The sequence below is a fragment of the Mus caroli genome, chromosome 11 (genome assembly GCF_900094665.2).
Source record: "Mus caroli chromosome 11, CAROLI_EIJ_v1.1, whole genome shotgun sequence".
NCBI classification, from domain to species: domain Eukaryota; kingdom Metazoa; phylum Chordata; class Mammalia; order Rodentia; family Muridae; genus Mus; species Mus caroli.
The window spans coordinates 111,047,372-111,064,555 of NC_034580.1; the positions used below are offsets into that span (position 1 = coordinate 111,047,372).

The 17,184-nt window shown below is 53.3% G+C and overlaps 1 protein-coding gene across 3 annotated transcripts in view; it reads left to right on the top strand.

The window, feature by feature from the left end:
* Tmem104 (transmembrane protein 104) overlaps positions 1-17,184 on the top strand; it is a 58,864-nt gene that overhangs the window by 15,844 nt on the left and 25,836 nt on the right. For all 3 annotated transcript variants that reach the window (XM_021175718.1, XM_029483317.1, XM_021175719.2), the window contains exons 7-8: positions 597-696; positions 1,022-1,130. In XM_021175718.1, the coding sequence (XP_021031377.1) occupies positions 597-696; positions 1,022-1,130 (209 nt within the window). The remainder of the gene's footprint in view (positions 1-596; positions 697-1,021; positions 1,131-17,184) is intronic.

The window sequence follows — 17,184 nt, forward strand, 5'->3', positions numbered from 1 at the left end:
ACCAGCAGCATGGCATCCTGAGCTTGAGCACTGAGTCTGAATGCGAGTCTGGAGCTGGTTGTCTGGGACCACGTGTTAGCCTTAGGGGTTAGCCCCAGCTACTCATGTCTAAGCTTCTCCGGGGCTCCTGTCTGGATCTTTGTTTATTACACTATTTCTTTTGTTTGGGGTTGGGGGCATGTGTGCTAAGGCCAGGGGCGAGGCCCATGGCAATCTGCCGAGATTGCTTCTCTCCTTCTATCACATAGACTGTAGGGACTGAACTCAGACCATCGGGCATGACGACAAATGCCTTCACCCACTGAGCCATCTCTCTGGGCCTGCCGGTGTAGATTTGATTCCTCTCTCTGATCTTCAGGTTCGACGAATCTCTCAGGCACCAGTCCCAAGCTGATGCATCTCCTGCCAGCCTCACAGTTTAGCCAGCCAGAATAAGAAACAGGAATTTGGGGTCATTTTTTTCCCCACTTTTTGTAGAAGGCAAATGGCCTGAAGAACTGAGAACAGCGGAAGCAGTAAAGAAAGACTCAGGCGTCAAAAAAGGACGCAGACGTGTCTGCCTCTGGCTCCCTGACCTGTGACTTTGTTGTTTTCAGTGGGGGTCAACTTGTTCTATTTCTGCATCATTACTTACCTGTATGGAGACCTCGCCATCTACGCGGCCGCGGTGCCCGTGTCCCTCATGCAGGTGACCTGGTGAGTACCCCTCATCTTCCGTCCTCAGGTTGGCTGCAGACCCACGGGCCTGCCCCACTAGCAGGGCAGAGGGGCTTCCACAGAAGCACAGCCCTAAACAAACCCACAGCCTAAGGAATGTCACACCCAGGGCCCTTCTTCACCACAGGGCAAGCTGTGCCCTCTGTCTTCCAAAGGCACGGTCTGTATCCCCAGACTTGTGAGCCATTGTGCTGCGTGACCAAGTGGGGCTTGTCCTAAGCGGTATTTTGTGGGACGTGCGAACTGAAGCCCCACTGTCACTCCCTGCCCACGCTGAGCCCCAGTTTGCCATTACTCTCTTCAGCAGCGTCTCCGGAAATGAGTCTTGCGGCGTGGATACAGACGCCAGATACAACGACACTGATCTGTGCTGGGGCCGCCTGCGCCGGGTGGATGTCTACCGAATCTATCTGGTGAGTGCCCTCTCCCCGCCTGGGGCACACAAGGCCAGCGTGAATGGCGGAAAGCATTCAAACTCCTTTCTTTCCGGGCTCAGCCCTTTGTTCAGAGAAGAGTCCTGCTCTCTGCCACCCTCTGGCTCAGGAGTGAGGTCTTAGCCACAGAGTCACGGGTGGCATGGAGTGGGCCTCCAGGCTCAGGATAGCAGTCTGTTGTGCGCTTAAGCAGTTTGAGGGGTACTCTGCAAAGGTCTTGCGTTCCGGAGACTTCCCGTGTCTCGGCCTTACTCCACGCCAGTGAGGTACATACAGGCAAGGGTTGGGTTTTGTGACAGGATAGACATGTTGTTAACAGTTGATGTTGGGTTTTGTGACAGGATAGACATGTTGTTAACAGTTGACCCTTTCCTCAGACAGCCTCCTCAGGCAGGTTGGGCTCCGCCCAGCCTTCTTCCTGTCTTCCCATGGATGAGGGAAGAAGATGAATGGCCTGCCTTACTCTTGATTGCTTCGTGCGTGGTATGGTGGGGGTGGAGCTGACTAATACCCCAGACAGGACTCAGATAATAGGACGACACAGCACCAGAGGCCATTTGTCTCTGCCTGCTTCAGAGGCGGGCTCGGAAACGCCTCCCTCCAGCTTTTTCATCTTCTCGTCTTTGTGCTTTTCTGCCCCCGCTTGGTTCTTCTCGGCCCTGGCACATGGTCAGGTGTGCTGGGTTCTGCTCAGTCCTGGCCGTGGCTGCTGGACTGATGTGAAAGGGCGAGGAGAGAGTAAGATCTTTCTGTTGGTGGCCTCTTGACTTGGGTCAGCCCCATCCTGGCTCAGGGTTCCACGGACTCCATCAGCTGTGTTGCTGTGGTCTGGATTTGTTAATCCCAAGGACTGCTGAATGGGTTTTATCTCCCTGGCCCAGCAGGCTCCTGAAGGAACCTTGAGGCTGTCTTGCCTGTTTCTGGAGCTACCGCTCCATGGTCTGTTTCCCCTCTGGGCATGAAGCCCTGGCCAGGACTTTGTGTGCTTGTAGAATTTCCTCCCTGACGCTGCCATCGGAAGTCGGACAGGTAGCAACAGCAGATTAAATTATCTGCTGGCCAAGTCCACCTCTCCAGCCTTGGGAATAGGCACATGAACCCACCAGGCAGCCAGGGGCCAAGTAGAGGTGCAGCAGAGGCTTTGATAGCCTCTTAGCATTTCAGTATACCACAGATGAGACAAAATCACTCACGAAGGTCCTCTGAATCCCTTCCTCCCCGGGTGTGAGCAGGAGACTGAGGTGTCTGGGTGATACAGGGAGAAATGACAGGAGCAGAGCTCTGGCAGGTCCTCACAAGGGGAGGCTACACAGTCCTCACACTCCGCCTGGTATATGCCCCAACTGTGGTATACGCACAGTCCACACTGAGCGCAAGGGGTATTGGTGGCTGCCATTTGCTTGGTGAATTATTCAGGAGCATTGTTATTGCTGTGGTAAATCGTCCCTTCAGTCTTTTCTCTAAACCTTCCACACGATGGAAGCCTCCCTCCCCGAGTCTCAATAACTCCGACGGAACAGAGGGAACCCTTCGGGAAAGCAGACAGACATTAATTACTGCCTTCATCTCCCAGATATTGTGCTTATAACTCAGGGAGCTAATTGTCCTGGTGCCTGCAAGCCCTCCAGGCCTGAGAGGCCAAGCCTTCAGAGAAGGAAGGGGAAGATTAGTGGCCCCACCCCCCAGGAGCATGCTTTCTGGGTAGTAGCCACTATCAGAGCCGGAGCCCCAGCCTGCCCAGAACCTTCACTTCACCTGCACGCTTCTCCCAGCTCAGAGGGCCACCGGTTCAGGAGTCATCTTGGAAGTCGCTTTGCGACTTTGCATGAGGCTCCTGGGGTCTGTGGCCCAGGAAAGCTCGCAGCCTCCTGACACCAAGTACCAGGGATTGTACCCCACTGGTGCCACACCCAACTCTACCAAGGAGCAAGAGAAAAGATAGCAAAAATGCTGGCATCTTTCCCCAGGCTCGAGTCTCCTGGCAGATGATCAGGGCATCTTTCCCTCCCAACTAAGGGGAATGAGACCCTAGCAAGTAGCCTCTTTGTATCTCAGAAGTAGGTCCAACATCCTGTATCCTGGCCTCTTAATCTTTCTAGTTCAAGTGGTCTGTCCCTTCCCAAGGCTTTAGCCTGCCTCTTACCACCGGCCAGTCTGATTTTGCTGTTCATCGAGGTCCACTCAAAATGCTAGCAGGGTAGCGAGCAGGTTGGAGGAGGCTGAAAGCGCCCTCCCGCCCCACACGTAAATCACCTCAGGTAAAGGATGCTGTCCCAGGCCTGCATCTTTAAAAGGACTTCGGAATAACTGTCTTCGTTGCTATTCTGGAACACTCTGTTCTGTGGGGTAAAGAAACAGGCTTTTCTATTGTGGCTTAGTCCGCAGAATTCTCTGGAATCCAGCGCAGGAAGCCCCTGAGGAGCTCACAGAGAATGAGGATAGGCGGGCCAGGATCTACCTCTGAGGCTGGGCTGTGAGCAGCACCGTGGGTACACCAGGAAGGGAGCTTTTCCACCACAGCTACCAGTTTCCTTCCAAAGCGCCTTCCCTTAACGGATGGGCAGTTCCTCCCCTCTACCCAGTGTCCATGGCTCTCCCCATGAGTTCCAGTGCTGAGAGTCCCCTGCATCACCCGCTGCTTCGAGCGTGCTCTCAGGTGTCCTGACATGCTGCCACGGGTGTTGTCTGTGAATTCTCATTAGCGCCCATGAGCGTTTACAGGGTCTGCTTTGTGTCCTCGGCCCCCTTCCCTGCTCCTCCGAAAGATGAAGTGGGAGAGTGTCAGGTGGCCTGCAGCTGCCCTGGTGGAAGCATCCGTTTCCAACCCCAGTGCAGGGCCAGGCCCAGATGGAAGGGGAGAGCTGAAGGAGCCGAGTGGATCCATGCCAGTGGTCTAGCCAAAGCAGAGAACTCGAAATTCATCAAGAGACCCAGCCTCAAAAAATAAGGTGGGGGGTGATACAGGAGACAGGGGACTGATACAGGAACACGTCACTGGCTTTCACATGCTCACATACAGGTGGGTGCACCCTCACATGCATACACCGTACGTGGTATTTTGGTTCTATGCCACAGTGCCAAGGAGCCAGGGTCCCATTGAAGCAGTGGGTTTTATGTGACTGGTCTATCTGGTCTATCCGGGGCCTCTCTACCCTGTGGGGTCACATTGACATTCTGTTCCGGGGCGCTCTACCCCATGCCTGCGGTGGTTCCAGCCACACTTTCAGCCTTCTACTGTTTGTCCTGGATCTCCATCAGGCTCCATCCCTCCTCCCAGAGATCATCACAGGTCAGTGGAGACTCCCTGAGAGCAGAAGGCTGGCAGCATCCTCCTCTTACAGGTGGGCAGATGCTGCCGGGTCACAAGCAGACCAACAGGCACCAGCCCGACAGAGCCAGAGCACAGATGGCAGAGCGAAGCTTAGCCTGCTGGAGACCCAGCCACAAACTTGCCGTGTTGAACGGGGGGCCTTTATTGGCTGCCTTGGGACAGGACAAGGTGACCCCAGTTTGTTCTCCACAGGAGTTGTGAGATCCTCCTTTGGGGCACAGGTAACTGGAAGGCGATGCAGCCCATTCACAGCCCGCAGACACCCTGACCCCTCTGTGGGTGAGGGACATCTTCCCCAGACCCCCTCCAGATACCTCCTCGAAGAAGAGGTTGGAGTTCAGAATAGCACTGCTTGCCAGTCACCCTGCTAGGTTTCCTTAGGGGTTCATCCTGAGCCTTCTCAATAGCCCTGCCCAGCCCTTCTGTCCCGCCCACTGTCTTCTGATTGCCCCTGTGCTGTAACACTGCCCGCTTTTCGACATTGAAAACAGCAGTTCCTCTTTTCAACCCAAATGTTTCTCCTTAGAATGTTGAAGGCACCGACAGACAAGGACAGAGTGTCCTCTAAATGAGAGTGTGGAAACCCCACAGCCCAAGCTCTGAAAGCTCTTTGTACCCTAGCACTGCTCGGGCTCAGCTCCACTCGCCTTGGCTTGCTGAGGCTTGTTCAGGGTTGACTTTCAGAGATTGTTTTGTTTTGTAGCTAGGGGCTCTTGTAGTGTATGCTGTCCTTGACCTCACCGAATCTGATCTCAAACTCCTCATCCTCCTGCCTCCACCTCCCGAATGCTGGGATTACAGGAAAGCTCCACCATACCCCAGGCGCTGTGCCTCCGAGTCACACCGTCAAGGGCACGCTGTCGTCCCAGAGAATGGCTTCTGCAGAGTCCCCAGACTGAGGCAGACAGCCCGACTCAGTAGGGCTGTCCTCAGGTACTCTTACAGGCTCTGGACAAGTGCTCTGTTTTCAGGGCAGCCCTGGCTGTGCTGCACAGCTCGGGAAATACCAGCTTCCCATCCCTAGAGCAGGCCTGGTACCAGGGCCTGTGCTGCAGTGGCCTGACCCTCCTAGGGATTCAAGGCTTTCTTTCTCTCCAGTTGCTGCTCGTCCCCAGGGAGCAAAGTGGACTTTCCTAGTACCTCAAGTAGGGCTGGAAGTGAGAGCCTCCAAGGACATCCCCTTCCCCTGCCAGAACTGCTCTGTACTTAGTACAGCGGCCATGGTGCCCTGGGGCTGTCTAGCATCTGCCAATAAGTGGGTCACCACCAGGATCACTTGAATATTCATCCTCACCCGTTCTGGGGCAGGAGGTGGCCTAGAGGCCTTCATGACCAGTGAGAAAGAGACATTACCCAGGAACAAGTAAGGCCCTGGGAGCAGCAATGATGTCACAGGACCCAGCCGCTCCCCAGGTCACAGCGCTGCGCCTCCAGGCTGTCACTTACTCAGACAGTTCTCTGTGGTGGAGGTGGACATTGCCCTCAATTGTGTGCAGTGCAGACCCTGGATTGAAAGGGGACCTGGTGATTCCCAGTGCCTGAGGTGGAAGGGCAGTGCTTACAGATTCAGGGTACCCCAGTGACTTCTTAAAAAGACAAAGAGCAGCTGAGCGTGGTGGCGCACGCCTTTAATCCCAGCACTCGGGAGGCAGAGGCAGGCGGATTTCTGAGTTCGAGGCCAGCCTGGTCTACAAAGTGAGTTCCAGGACAGCCAGGGCTATACAGAGAAACCCTGTCTCGAAAAACCAAAAAAAAAAAAAAAGAAGCCGGGCGTGGTGGCGCACGCCTTTAATCCCAGCACTCGGGAGGCAGAGGCAGGCGGATTTCTGAGTTCGAGGCCAGCCTGGTCTACAAAGTGAGCTCCAGGACAGCCAGAGCTATAAAGAGAAACCCTGTCTCGAAAAACCAAAAAAAAAAAAAAAAAAAAAAAAAAAAAAAAAAAAAAAGAAAAAGACAAAGGCCATAGTGAGGGATGCCCATCCCCCATCCATCCCTCCCTCCCTCCCTCCCTCCTTCCCTTCCTCCCAGCATGCCTCATTCAGCCCTGCAAACTTGGATTTGTTTTGTTGATCACCCACCCCACTCCTTCCTGAGTGGATGCTGCTCCCACCCCAGGCGGCCCCACAGGTGTGGTGCGTAGTCGTGACCGGGACCCAGTTCTGTAACTCACAGGCTGTGGCTCTAGCCCCCAGAACCCTCTGCTTTCATCCCAGGAGTGAGGGGCTCAGGGAAGGAAGGGTGCACCCTGGAGGTTCAGATGCCTTGCTCCCGGGCCTAATGTGAAGCGAAGCCTCTCATCTGGCAGTGGCCACGCTCAGGTTGGGATGATGGATGTGCAAGGATTAACTTGTCTCCTCCCTTCACAAGGAAATCAATAACAGAAACGGGCCTGTGGTTTTCTTCCCAGCGAGTTAGCTTTGCATCTCATACAGGAACCACCTCTTGTGGGTGTGGGTGTATACGCGCGCACTCGCACGCACACGTGCACGTACTCCCCCCACCGCCTCTCTAAATGCCATCAGACTGCCTATCACTTGCTCCAGCACTGGTTTGTTTTGTCATCCCCTCTCAAGGGACATCATGGACCCTGCTGGGCCACCGTCACTCTGCTTGTGACCTCCAGACCTCTCTGTTCCTGCTTGTCCATTGTCCACTGTTGCCCCAGGCCCACCCTCTCCTTTCTGAGGACATCCCGATGTCACCCCCCTGAGCCACACTATCACAACCTCCCTCTCCCCCTTCCCCACTGAGCCCTTTGGGTCTTGGGCCCAAGCGCCCTCCCCCTGCTCAGTGTGAAGGCTGCTGTTTTTATTTTTTAATGGCACTCTCAGGGACACGGGTTCTGTCAGGTGGCATTAAGCCCACTATCTGTCATGGCCTGTGTCTCTCTGCTGCCAGTACCTGATGCACCAGCTTGTAGGGCATTGCATGATCCTAGGACCCCCAGTTGTTGGGCACAGGATCCTGAGGCATCGAGCAAGTCTTCTGCCTCAGCTGCTTCCTCACCCAGCCACTCATGAATTCTGAGTCAGGGTCCTTCAGGGTAAAGGGGGACACACAGGTCCCCCACCCCCACACTCATCCTAGCCCTGTTAGGGTGTTTCATGTGTCCCAAATCTGGCTCCTTTGTTTAGAAACTAGTACAGCTTTGCAGACAGCATGTCCCCAAAGTGAGCCAGTTCATTCTGGGGCACTAGGGAGATGGCAGCTTGCTTTACCTAGCTGTCTGGCCCTTTCTTCTCCCTATTCCCCAGTTCAGGGATGCATAGGAGTGTGGAGACAGGTGTTCTAATGTCTTGCCCCCAACTCCCGGTACATGAAAATGTAACATGTAAAGCAGACGGGAGTAACTGTTGGTTGTTCCTTACCTCACAAGAGGATATGCTGCAGTCCCCGATGGATTTAAAATGTCCTATGAAGACTGAGCTATGGGAAGTGGAACTTTTAGGACCCACCTATTGTGTAAAGAGAGACACTGAACATTCCGGTACACGGGTACAGAAGTTCAAAGCCCAGCTCAGGTACCCGGAGATGCCAGGTCTGGGTGGTCACCATCAGGAGCCCACCAAAGGGCAGTCTCAGGGACATCCCCACCCAAGCCTACCCATGGACCCCTGAGCTGGGAAAGCATCCGGAGCCATGGCATATCCCCACGCCCACGCCCACACACTCGCCAGTTTGGCTGGGGAGCTTCCAAGTAGGTCGCCATGGGGCGTGTTTCCCTGCCGAGGGCCTTCTGCACTGTGTGCTTATTCAGGACTGCTTCTGTGCTCGCTGCTCACGGACCCCAAGCTGACACGTGAGCCCTCTTTGTTTGCGAGCAGCAAAGTCAGGGAGTAAAGACCTTTGTGGTGTACTGTATTCCCCCAGCCACCAGGCTGACCTCTGACCTTGCCTTTGTGTACATGTGCACGAACGCGTGTGTGATGTTTCCAGCCTTTCGGGTAGCAGACCGGAGCAGAGCCCTGGGAAGCCTCCTGGGAAGCCCAGGCCACTCCTTGCTCTGTGTATCCTCTGCTCCCAGACCTCCCACGGCTGGGCACTGTACTAAAAACGACTCCCTACTCTGGTTAGTTGGCTGGTTGGTTGGTTGGTTTAGGTTTTCAGTGGTTTGTTTGCTTGTTTATTTTAGTTTTAATTATGTGTATATGTTGGGGGCAGGGAGTGCACGTGGTGGTGGATTCCAGAAGACTACACTGGACAGCCTGGAGCTGAAGTCACAGGGGGTTGTAAGCCACACGGTGTGGGTGTTGGGACCCTAACTCTGAACCTCTGCAAAAGCAAACCCACTCCTAACCACTGAGCCATCTCTCCAGCCTAGGTGAATTGTTTGAGAGTGAGACTGGCTCTCAATTTACTACATAGCCCAGGTTAGCTTTGAACCCATGATCTTCTTGCCTCCACTTCCCAAGTGCTGGTATTAAAAGCATGTGCTGTGACACCTGCCTTATATTTTTAAAGAAATGCCGTAATTGGTGACTTTGGGTGGGTCCCTAACCCTTACACACACACCATCTTTAATTTTGTAGGGAGAAAAAGACTACAGTCGTTTAGACCAGCTTACCAAACCCTACTAACTAGGATTATAACTCACACCAAATTCCTCTTCTCCAGTGTGCTCTTTCTGCCCTAGAGATCAGGCCATGACCCCAGCTGGCCCTGCCGGCTTTGGACTGTTTCTCTGAGCAGTGCTTGCTCTCTGTTACAGAATGCATGTTGTAAGCAAAACCCTTCTAAATCTTGGCTATCCTAGTCAGGGTTACTATCATTACAGTGCAACACTGTAGCCAAGAGCAGCTTGGAGAGAAAAGGGTTTATCCTGAATCACAGTCCATCCAGGGAAGCCAAGGCAGGACCTCAAGCAGGGCAGGAACCAGGAGCTGATGCAGAGGCCATGGAGGCGTGCTGCCCACTGGCTTGCTCCCGTGGCTTGCTCAGCTGCTTTCTTATAGAGCCCAGGACCAGCAGCCCAGGGATGGCACCACTCACAATGGGCTGGGCCTTCCCCCATCAGTAACTAATTAAGAAAATGCTTTCAGGCTTGCCCACAGCCTGATCTTAGGGAAACAGTCTGTCATTTGAGGCTCCCTCCTCTCAGATGACTCCAGCTTGTGTCCAGTTGACATAAAACTGTCCAGCACAGTGGCCCTGGAAGCAACAGTAATTGCTTAATGAAACAATGCCCTTACTCTAAAGCAATAAGCATGTTCCTCCATGTAGCTGTGTCTCAGCACTGGCCCTGCACACTGTCCCCAAAGCAATCCAGGTGTGCACACAAGAGCTGGCCCTGCAGAGGCAGAAGGAGCCTTAGAAGCGCAGGGGGTTACAGGCAGCAGAAAGCTGTGCGCGGTGCATGAGTGTGAAGGACGAGATGAAGAGCTGAACAATCAGGTGCATGTTAATGATGCCGTGTGACTACTGAGCAGGAGCCGAGAAGATGGAGGGACATCTTAACAAGCCTTCAGGCACAGAGGGAAGTGCCGCCTAGGGTGTTGCTAAGCAAGTGCTATGGGGAGTGTGAATCCTGAAGGCAGGGTCACAAGCCACCAGGGTCTTCCGCTCAGCCCATAACAGTAGCTTACTTGGGCATGGATTTGAAATGATCCCGAGAAGTCTTGATGGCACCAGGGCCCATGGCTTGGAGGTCCTGACACCTTACGACAGCCACATAGCCCCACACCACTGATGCAGAGGCTATGATCCCCCAACCCCAGCAGTAGCTAAACCCTCTAAGAAGGCTTCTAGCTGCCCCTTCAGGGATGAGGGCCTTAATGGTGTTCCTCAATGCCTGGTTCCTGGCCCGATGACCAAAATGCTCAAAAATATGGGCTGGTTGGGGAGGCGGGTAGAAGGCAAGATGGCTTGGTAGATAAAGATGTTTGCCATGAAACTCTGGTGGCCTGAGTTAATTCCCAAGACTTCACATTAAGGTGAAAGGAGAGAAATGACTCCAGAGTGCTCCTCTGACCTCCACGCACATACTAGGGCGTGCTCACTAATAATACGCTAATAACTTTCTGTAATCAGTAAGGGGCTTGGGACTCCAGGCTAGAAACAGAACAGTTGCCTAACTTGCAGAAGTTGAGCCCTAAGCCTCAACAGACTAACCTAGCAGATCCTAGGTCTCCTGAAGAAAGCCCAGGGATCTCGAGTTGATAACCTTGTTGGCACAGGCCGCTCTGGTCTTCACGGACCTGCCTGCCAAGGACTGTCATGGCAGGGGTGGTCAGCGGCTTCCAGCAAAAGGCGGATAGTCAGACCATCCACACATCCCCAGCCTGGGGTCACTAGCGTCACCCTGAAATACCACTAACGGTGCTTCTGTGCCCACAAGGAACAGCATCTGACTGCACAGGCTGTGTTGGGCTCTACCCACCTTCATTGGCATAAGCCTGCAGAAGGCAGCTGTGTTAGGTACCTTCCATGTTCCTACCAGACAGGTGCCCTGAGCTTCCTCCAGACTTGCTGTTCGGAGGCTGCAGCTCCCACAATTGGCCAGTCCCCCCCCCCCGGGAGTTCCACTGACAGGCAGCGGAGAGGGGGGGTCCGGGGGGCTGGGGGGAAGTAGGGATGCTAGTCTGATTCCTCATCCTTGTTCTGCAGAGCTCATTCAGCAGACATCTTGATGTGCTGCCTCCCTGCTTCCAAGGTCACTCAGTTCCTGATCTATTTCGAGGTCAGACATCAGCAGGGAAAAAGAGGTGAAACCAGCTTGGCCTATGTGTTCCTCTCTGCAGGGCTCCTGTACCCTGGGCACCTGACTCTCCCTCTCTCCCTCCCTCCCTCCTAGCCTCTCAAGTGGTCACCTGACACCTCTTGTGTCGCTGCTCTGCACCAGACTGTGAGGCAGCTGCGGGAGATCAAGGGCCAGACCCCAGGCCCAAGAGCTCTGGGATTGCAGCTGACCAGGGAGATGTGAGCAGCCACATACCTGTACTGCCCACCACCAGTTGTACCTGAGCAGGTTCGTCCTGACTGAATCAGGTAGCTGGAGTGGGGGCTTTTTCCCACCGAGCTGGGGGCTGGATTGATGGCCCAGGGGGTTCCCCATGTCCTCATCACTCATGGCATAGCCTGCCTTCCCTTAGGAGTCCCTGGTTCTTCGAAGCTGTCAGAACCAAGGTGACCTTTTTGGCACAGCTCCTGCTGGTTCCTCAGCCCACAGTGGTTGGGGCCAGCTTTCTCGTGTGGTTGCAATATGGCAATCCTATTTGCCTTTCCCTGACATCCAAAGTTAACCTGTCTGAACTGGGGATTTAGTAGTTCCAGTGAGGAACAATAGCCCAAGTCTGTAGAGTGCTCAACAAGTTTTGGGGTTTGTACCTGTGAACTTGGCCCCGAAGAGCCAGAACATAGCACACTGCTTGCTCTCCATCGGAGCTTCCAAATCCCTACCACCCTGCACCAAACCCATCATCCTCCTTAGTGTTAGTTCTGTTCCTGTGATAAAAACACCTAGTCTAAAAGCAATTTAGAGAGCTGGGCACAGTGGCACACACCTTTAATCCCAGCATCCAGGAGGCAGAGGCAGGAGGATCTCTGTAAAGCCAGCCTGGTCTACAGAGAGAGTTCTGGGACAGCTAGGGCTATGTAGAGAGACCTTGTCTCAGAAAACAAAAACAACAAACAAACAAAATAACTTTAAAAAGTGGCTTGGGCTGGGTAGTGGTGGCACATGCCTTTAATCCTGGCACTTGGGAGGCAGAGGCAGGCAGATTTCTGAGTTCAAGGCCAGCCTCATCTACAGAGTGAGTTCCAGGACTGCCAGGGCTACATAGAGAAACCCTGTCTTGAAAAACCAAAATAATAATAATAGTAGTAGTAATAATAATAAATCAAAAAGTGGCTTGGAAGAAGAAAGGGTTTATTCAGTTTATAATTCCAGGTCAGCCCCTCGCTGCAGGAAAGTCAAAGCAGGAACCTGAAGTAGCCAGTCACATCCATAGTCAAGAGCAGAGAGAGGATGAATGCATGCATGCCTGTTTATGTTTGGCTCAGTTCCTTCATTTTCCCAGTCCAGGACCCTTGCCTAGGGAATGGTGCTGCCCACAGGGGGCCAGGTCTTTCCATATTAACATAATTAAGGCAGCAATTCACAGACATGCCCACAGAGCAAACTGATGTAGGCAGTCCCTCACTGTGACTTTCTTTTCAGGTAATTCTAGACTGTGCGGAGTTAACAATTAAACTAACCGTTGCACCCCCCTATCCTGTCCTCTCACTGTGGGGGTTTCTACAGAGCCTATGCTAGGCAAGTGTATGTTATGTTTCTGCCTTGCATTCTAATAGGCTCCCAGGAAGGCCTGGGACGATATTCATTCCTCTGTCCCTGTGCAACAAGTGAATAGCCTTGTTCTCCCTGCACCCTTCATAGCACACCTGAACTTTAAACTCAGAGCCGGGAATGGTGGCACATGCCTTCCCTTCTAGCACTCAGGGAAGCAGAGGCAGGGGGATCTCTGTGAGTTCCAAGACAGCCTGGTCGTCATAGCAAATTCCAGGAGAGCCCACATGGAGGGAACCTGTCTCAAAAAAGGAGGGGGGGGGATTAAATTAGAATGGGGAGGGGACTTCATTAAAATGAGAGGAGCCCACCCAAGGTCCTGAGTACAAACTAGGAGGGTCATGTGATTGCTGTTCCCTTGCTTGAACCCCCTTGGAATCCACGTGGGATAGTCTGTCTGGCCCCTTGGAGTCCCTCCATCACTGTCCCCCCTCCTGATCAGCATCCTCCGAGGATTCTGGAAACCTTAGTGCTCTGAGCCCTTGCCATGCCTTGGCTTCCCTCCCCAGGCTCCTGAGCCCCTTATCCTGCATGGACTCAGGGATCCTTAGCAGCTACCTTTGAATAGCCAACGAACCCAACTCCATATCTACTGCTGGCTCCTCTTTTCCCCAAGGGACGGCATCCTCTGGTCCACTACCGGGACAGAGACTTCCTTAGCAGGGCCCAAAGCATCTTTGGGGGAGCAATTAAAAGCCATCCACATGTTTGGAAGTTGCAGGTCCCATTCGTGCTCCCCTGCCAGCCCCCCTTTGTCCCTGACCTGGTGACAGGGAGCTAAGAGCACAGCTGCCTCCAGAGTCAGCTCTGTTCCTCCAGGCAGAGCCCTCGGCCCCCACTGCCCCAGCCGACTGTGCATATGTATGCACGCCCGTTTGTGTACGCCCGTTCGTGCATGCCATATCTCCCCACGTAACCTCGCAGAGCCTTCCTAGTTCCATCTGTTTATCTGGGCCTGATGTTGCTGGATCCCACCTCTGTCTCGCTTGTGAGGAGACAGCCATCCATTAAAAACCCCCGATGACTTATAGTCATTAAGTGAATGACTGTGTGGGTTTTCCACAATATTTATCTCTTCCCCCAAACCACAAAGGTTGTAGCTCTGGCATCCGATTCTTGGAACTCCGCCCACCACTGGGAGCCATCTGGCCTGTCAGCTGAAAAAGACCACACAGGCTTGCAGGCATGTCCCCAAATGCCAGGGCCAGAGAAAAAATGGCTGTGCCAGGCTAAGAGCATCCCACCTGCCCAGTCCTCCCTGAAGGGAGCCAGGTCTGAGGAGAGGAGAGAGGGGCAGTTGAAGAAGTGGCCCTTGTGGGAGGCACTTGAGTGCTCTGAGCAGGAAATAGGCTTTGGATACAGGTGACCTGGGCTCTAATCCCAGCCACAGCTAAGTAATTGAGATTTTGGACAAAGCCGTTAATCCCTCTCAACACCTGTTTTCTGAAGTGGAAACAGTAGCCAGGATTAGAAAGAGGTCCCACCTGGGTGGCCTCCAAAGCTCTGCTTCACCTGCCAGCTCTCAGAGCCCTTCCTTCTCTCCTGCAAGCCCGAGCTCCTCCAGGGGAATAGGCTGGGGCCCCACGGGAGTCTCGGCCCTGGGAGTCTCTGCCCTGAGAGCTTATCGGAGGCTCTGGACAGAGAGTGACAGCAGCCCTCAGAATGCAGCCCCAGAACCACCTCCCTCTGCAGGCTTCCTAGCCACCAGGGGCGGTACCTGTACCAAGTGTTGTGCCTTGTCCTGGTTTCAATGGCAAGGCCAGGTAGGCAGGTGACATAGCATTGAGTCAGCTGCCAGGGGCTGTGGACTGTGTTCTGGGCAGACTTGGGGGGAGATGGCATGTGGAATTTCCAGACCATCAGCTTGGTGTTGCAGGGGCCCCCTCAGTGCCCTCCCAGATTGTTTGGGGTGAGTTTCTTCCTCTTTCTCACTTCCTCCCTCATACAGAGGCCAGGGAGAGTTGGACCTGTCCTGTCCATAGGGGAACTTCCGTAAGCACCCGGGAAGCAGTTCTTAGGGTCACTTCTGAATGTTTGTCTTCACCCCAGGTCCCTTATCAGTTGTTCTGCCCCCATTCCTTGCAGTTTGTTTTTATTATTTTAGTTGTGTGTCTGTGTATGTGCACATGTGTGCAAGTGCCCATGGAGGCCGGAGGTATCGGATACCCCAGAGCTGGGGTTAACGGTGGTTGACTGTCTAATTTGCATCCGAGGGCATCAGCAAAGGCCCACCCCAAGTCTAAAGTCAGGGAGGTCAGCACCTCACCTAAGTAGGGACTGGAAGGTGGTCAGGAAGATGACTCGGAAAGTGAACTGCGTGGGTTCCTCCGCCTGTTTATTTACTGTTGTCTATCAGAAGGGAAACTGGCCCGGGTGGGGTGGCTCAGCAGGCCCAAGCACTTGCTACAGAAGGCAGCAACCTGAGCTTGGTCCCCAGAACCCAGGTAAAGGAAGAAGGAAAGAACTAGTTCCACGGTTTTACCCTCTGACCTCCACACCTGTGCCACGGCACCAAAGCAAATAAACAAGAACTAAGTAAATCATCGCAGTGGTGAGCGTCGGGCTGGGGAAATCTGTCAGGAGTTCAGAGCCTGTACTGTCCTTGCAGAGGATCTGAGTTTGACTTCCGGCACTCAGGTCAGGTGACTCACAACCACTCTCCAAGCCAGGGCGGGCGGAACATTGCAGCAGCAGGGGAGGTTTTCTGCCAAAGGGTGTGGCAACACGAAAGCAAGATTGGACTCCTGGTGCACAGGATGCACACAATGCCCATTTCCTGTTGGGAATGGCCTGGGCATCAGCTGCTCCTTGTCATCAGTCCATTCTGCATGCATCCTTCTTGACGCTGGCGAGGCTAGGGCAGGGTAGAAGCAGACACTGAGACATAACCTCTGTCCAGTGTTGTGTTCTGCCGAGTGTTAGATAAATGCCAGTCACTGCTAGGGTGGAGTCCATGTACTGAAAGAGGTGCCCCAACCTCCTCCACCTGCCTCATTTCCCCTGTACCACGGACACTGAGGGGTCCACTAGGAAGAGCTTACAGCGTCTCCAGGGTGTTTGGTCTGGTTAGTGCTGAGCCCTGTCCTGGCAGCGGTGGTTGCTTCTTCCTGTCCTCTAGCTCCGCCCGCCCACCACTGGGCTGATCCATATCAAGGTCACAGTTTATCCTCTGTCCCAGGGCAGGTCACTTCTGGTTTGGTATGAACAAGCCCTCCTCTCCACGACGTAATAACTCTTGTCCTAAAATTTTGGCAAATGCATCATGACAGCAGTTGACAGGGCTTGGTGCACGTACATTGTTGACACAGTTTCCAGTATAGCACCCTCTCCTTCCCTGACCATCATCTTCTGCATGGTGGGTGGTCTTCTCTTGTGTGATCAGAAGCACCTGAACTCTCATGAGTATTTGGGCCATTGTTAAGCTCACATGGGCAATAAAAATAAAATATCATATGGCAAGGGGTGGTGTGTGTAGCTATAGTCCCAGCTACTCAAGAGGCCAAAGCAGGAAGGTCATTTACACGGAGGAGGGACATAGCAACACTCCATCTCAGAGAAACAAAAATGAAGTGTTGACAGAGCGTTCTTTGCATGCAGCAGGTCTTGGTAGTACCATGGTTCCGTACCTGGGATGTTTGGAGAATGGATGTGTCCCAGTTAGGGTTACTCTTGCTATAATGCAACACCATGACCAAAGTAGCTTTGTCATAGAACTCAGGACCACCAGTCCAGGGGCGGCACCACACATAATGGGCTGGACCCTCCCATATCAATCACTAAGAAAATGCCCTACGGCTGAATCTTAGGGAGGCATTTATTTTCTCAATTGAAGTTCCCTCCTTTCAGATAACTCGAGCATGTGTCAAGTTGACATAAAACTACCCAGCACAGTTGACCTTTGTCAACTCAGCATTGTGTGCGCATCTCTGATAAGCCTTAACCCTTCCTTTCTTATTCTTCCCCGAGATGAATATCACATTATAAACATTCCAAATTCTAAAAGTTCCACAGTCTTTAAATTTTTAAATACTTAAAAATTCAGCTTCTTTAAAATCCAAAGTCTCTCAGTGTGAGCTCCTGTCAAAGCCTTTCTTACTGAAGAGGGAAGAACCAGGGCACAGTCGCAGTCTGAACACAGCAANCCCAAGCTCCATCAGGTAAACAATGTAATGGCCAGTGTCTGGGATCCCCTCAGGTCTTCTGGGCTCCTCCAGTGGCTTGGGTCACCTCGGCTCTTCCCCCTGCAGCACACACAGCCGCTCCTCTAGGCTCAGGCTGTCTCCACTCCACTGCTGCTGTTTTTGGTGGTCATCCCATGACACTGGCATCTCCACAGTGCTGGAGTCTCTGCTGCAACTGGGCTGCTCCTTCATCATTAGCTTCTCCTGGGCTCAGACTCCAACCCTGTCACACAGTGC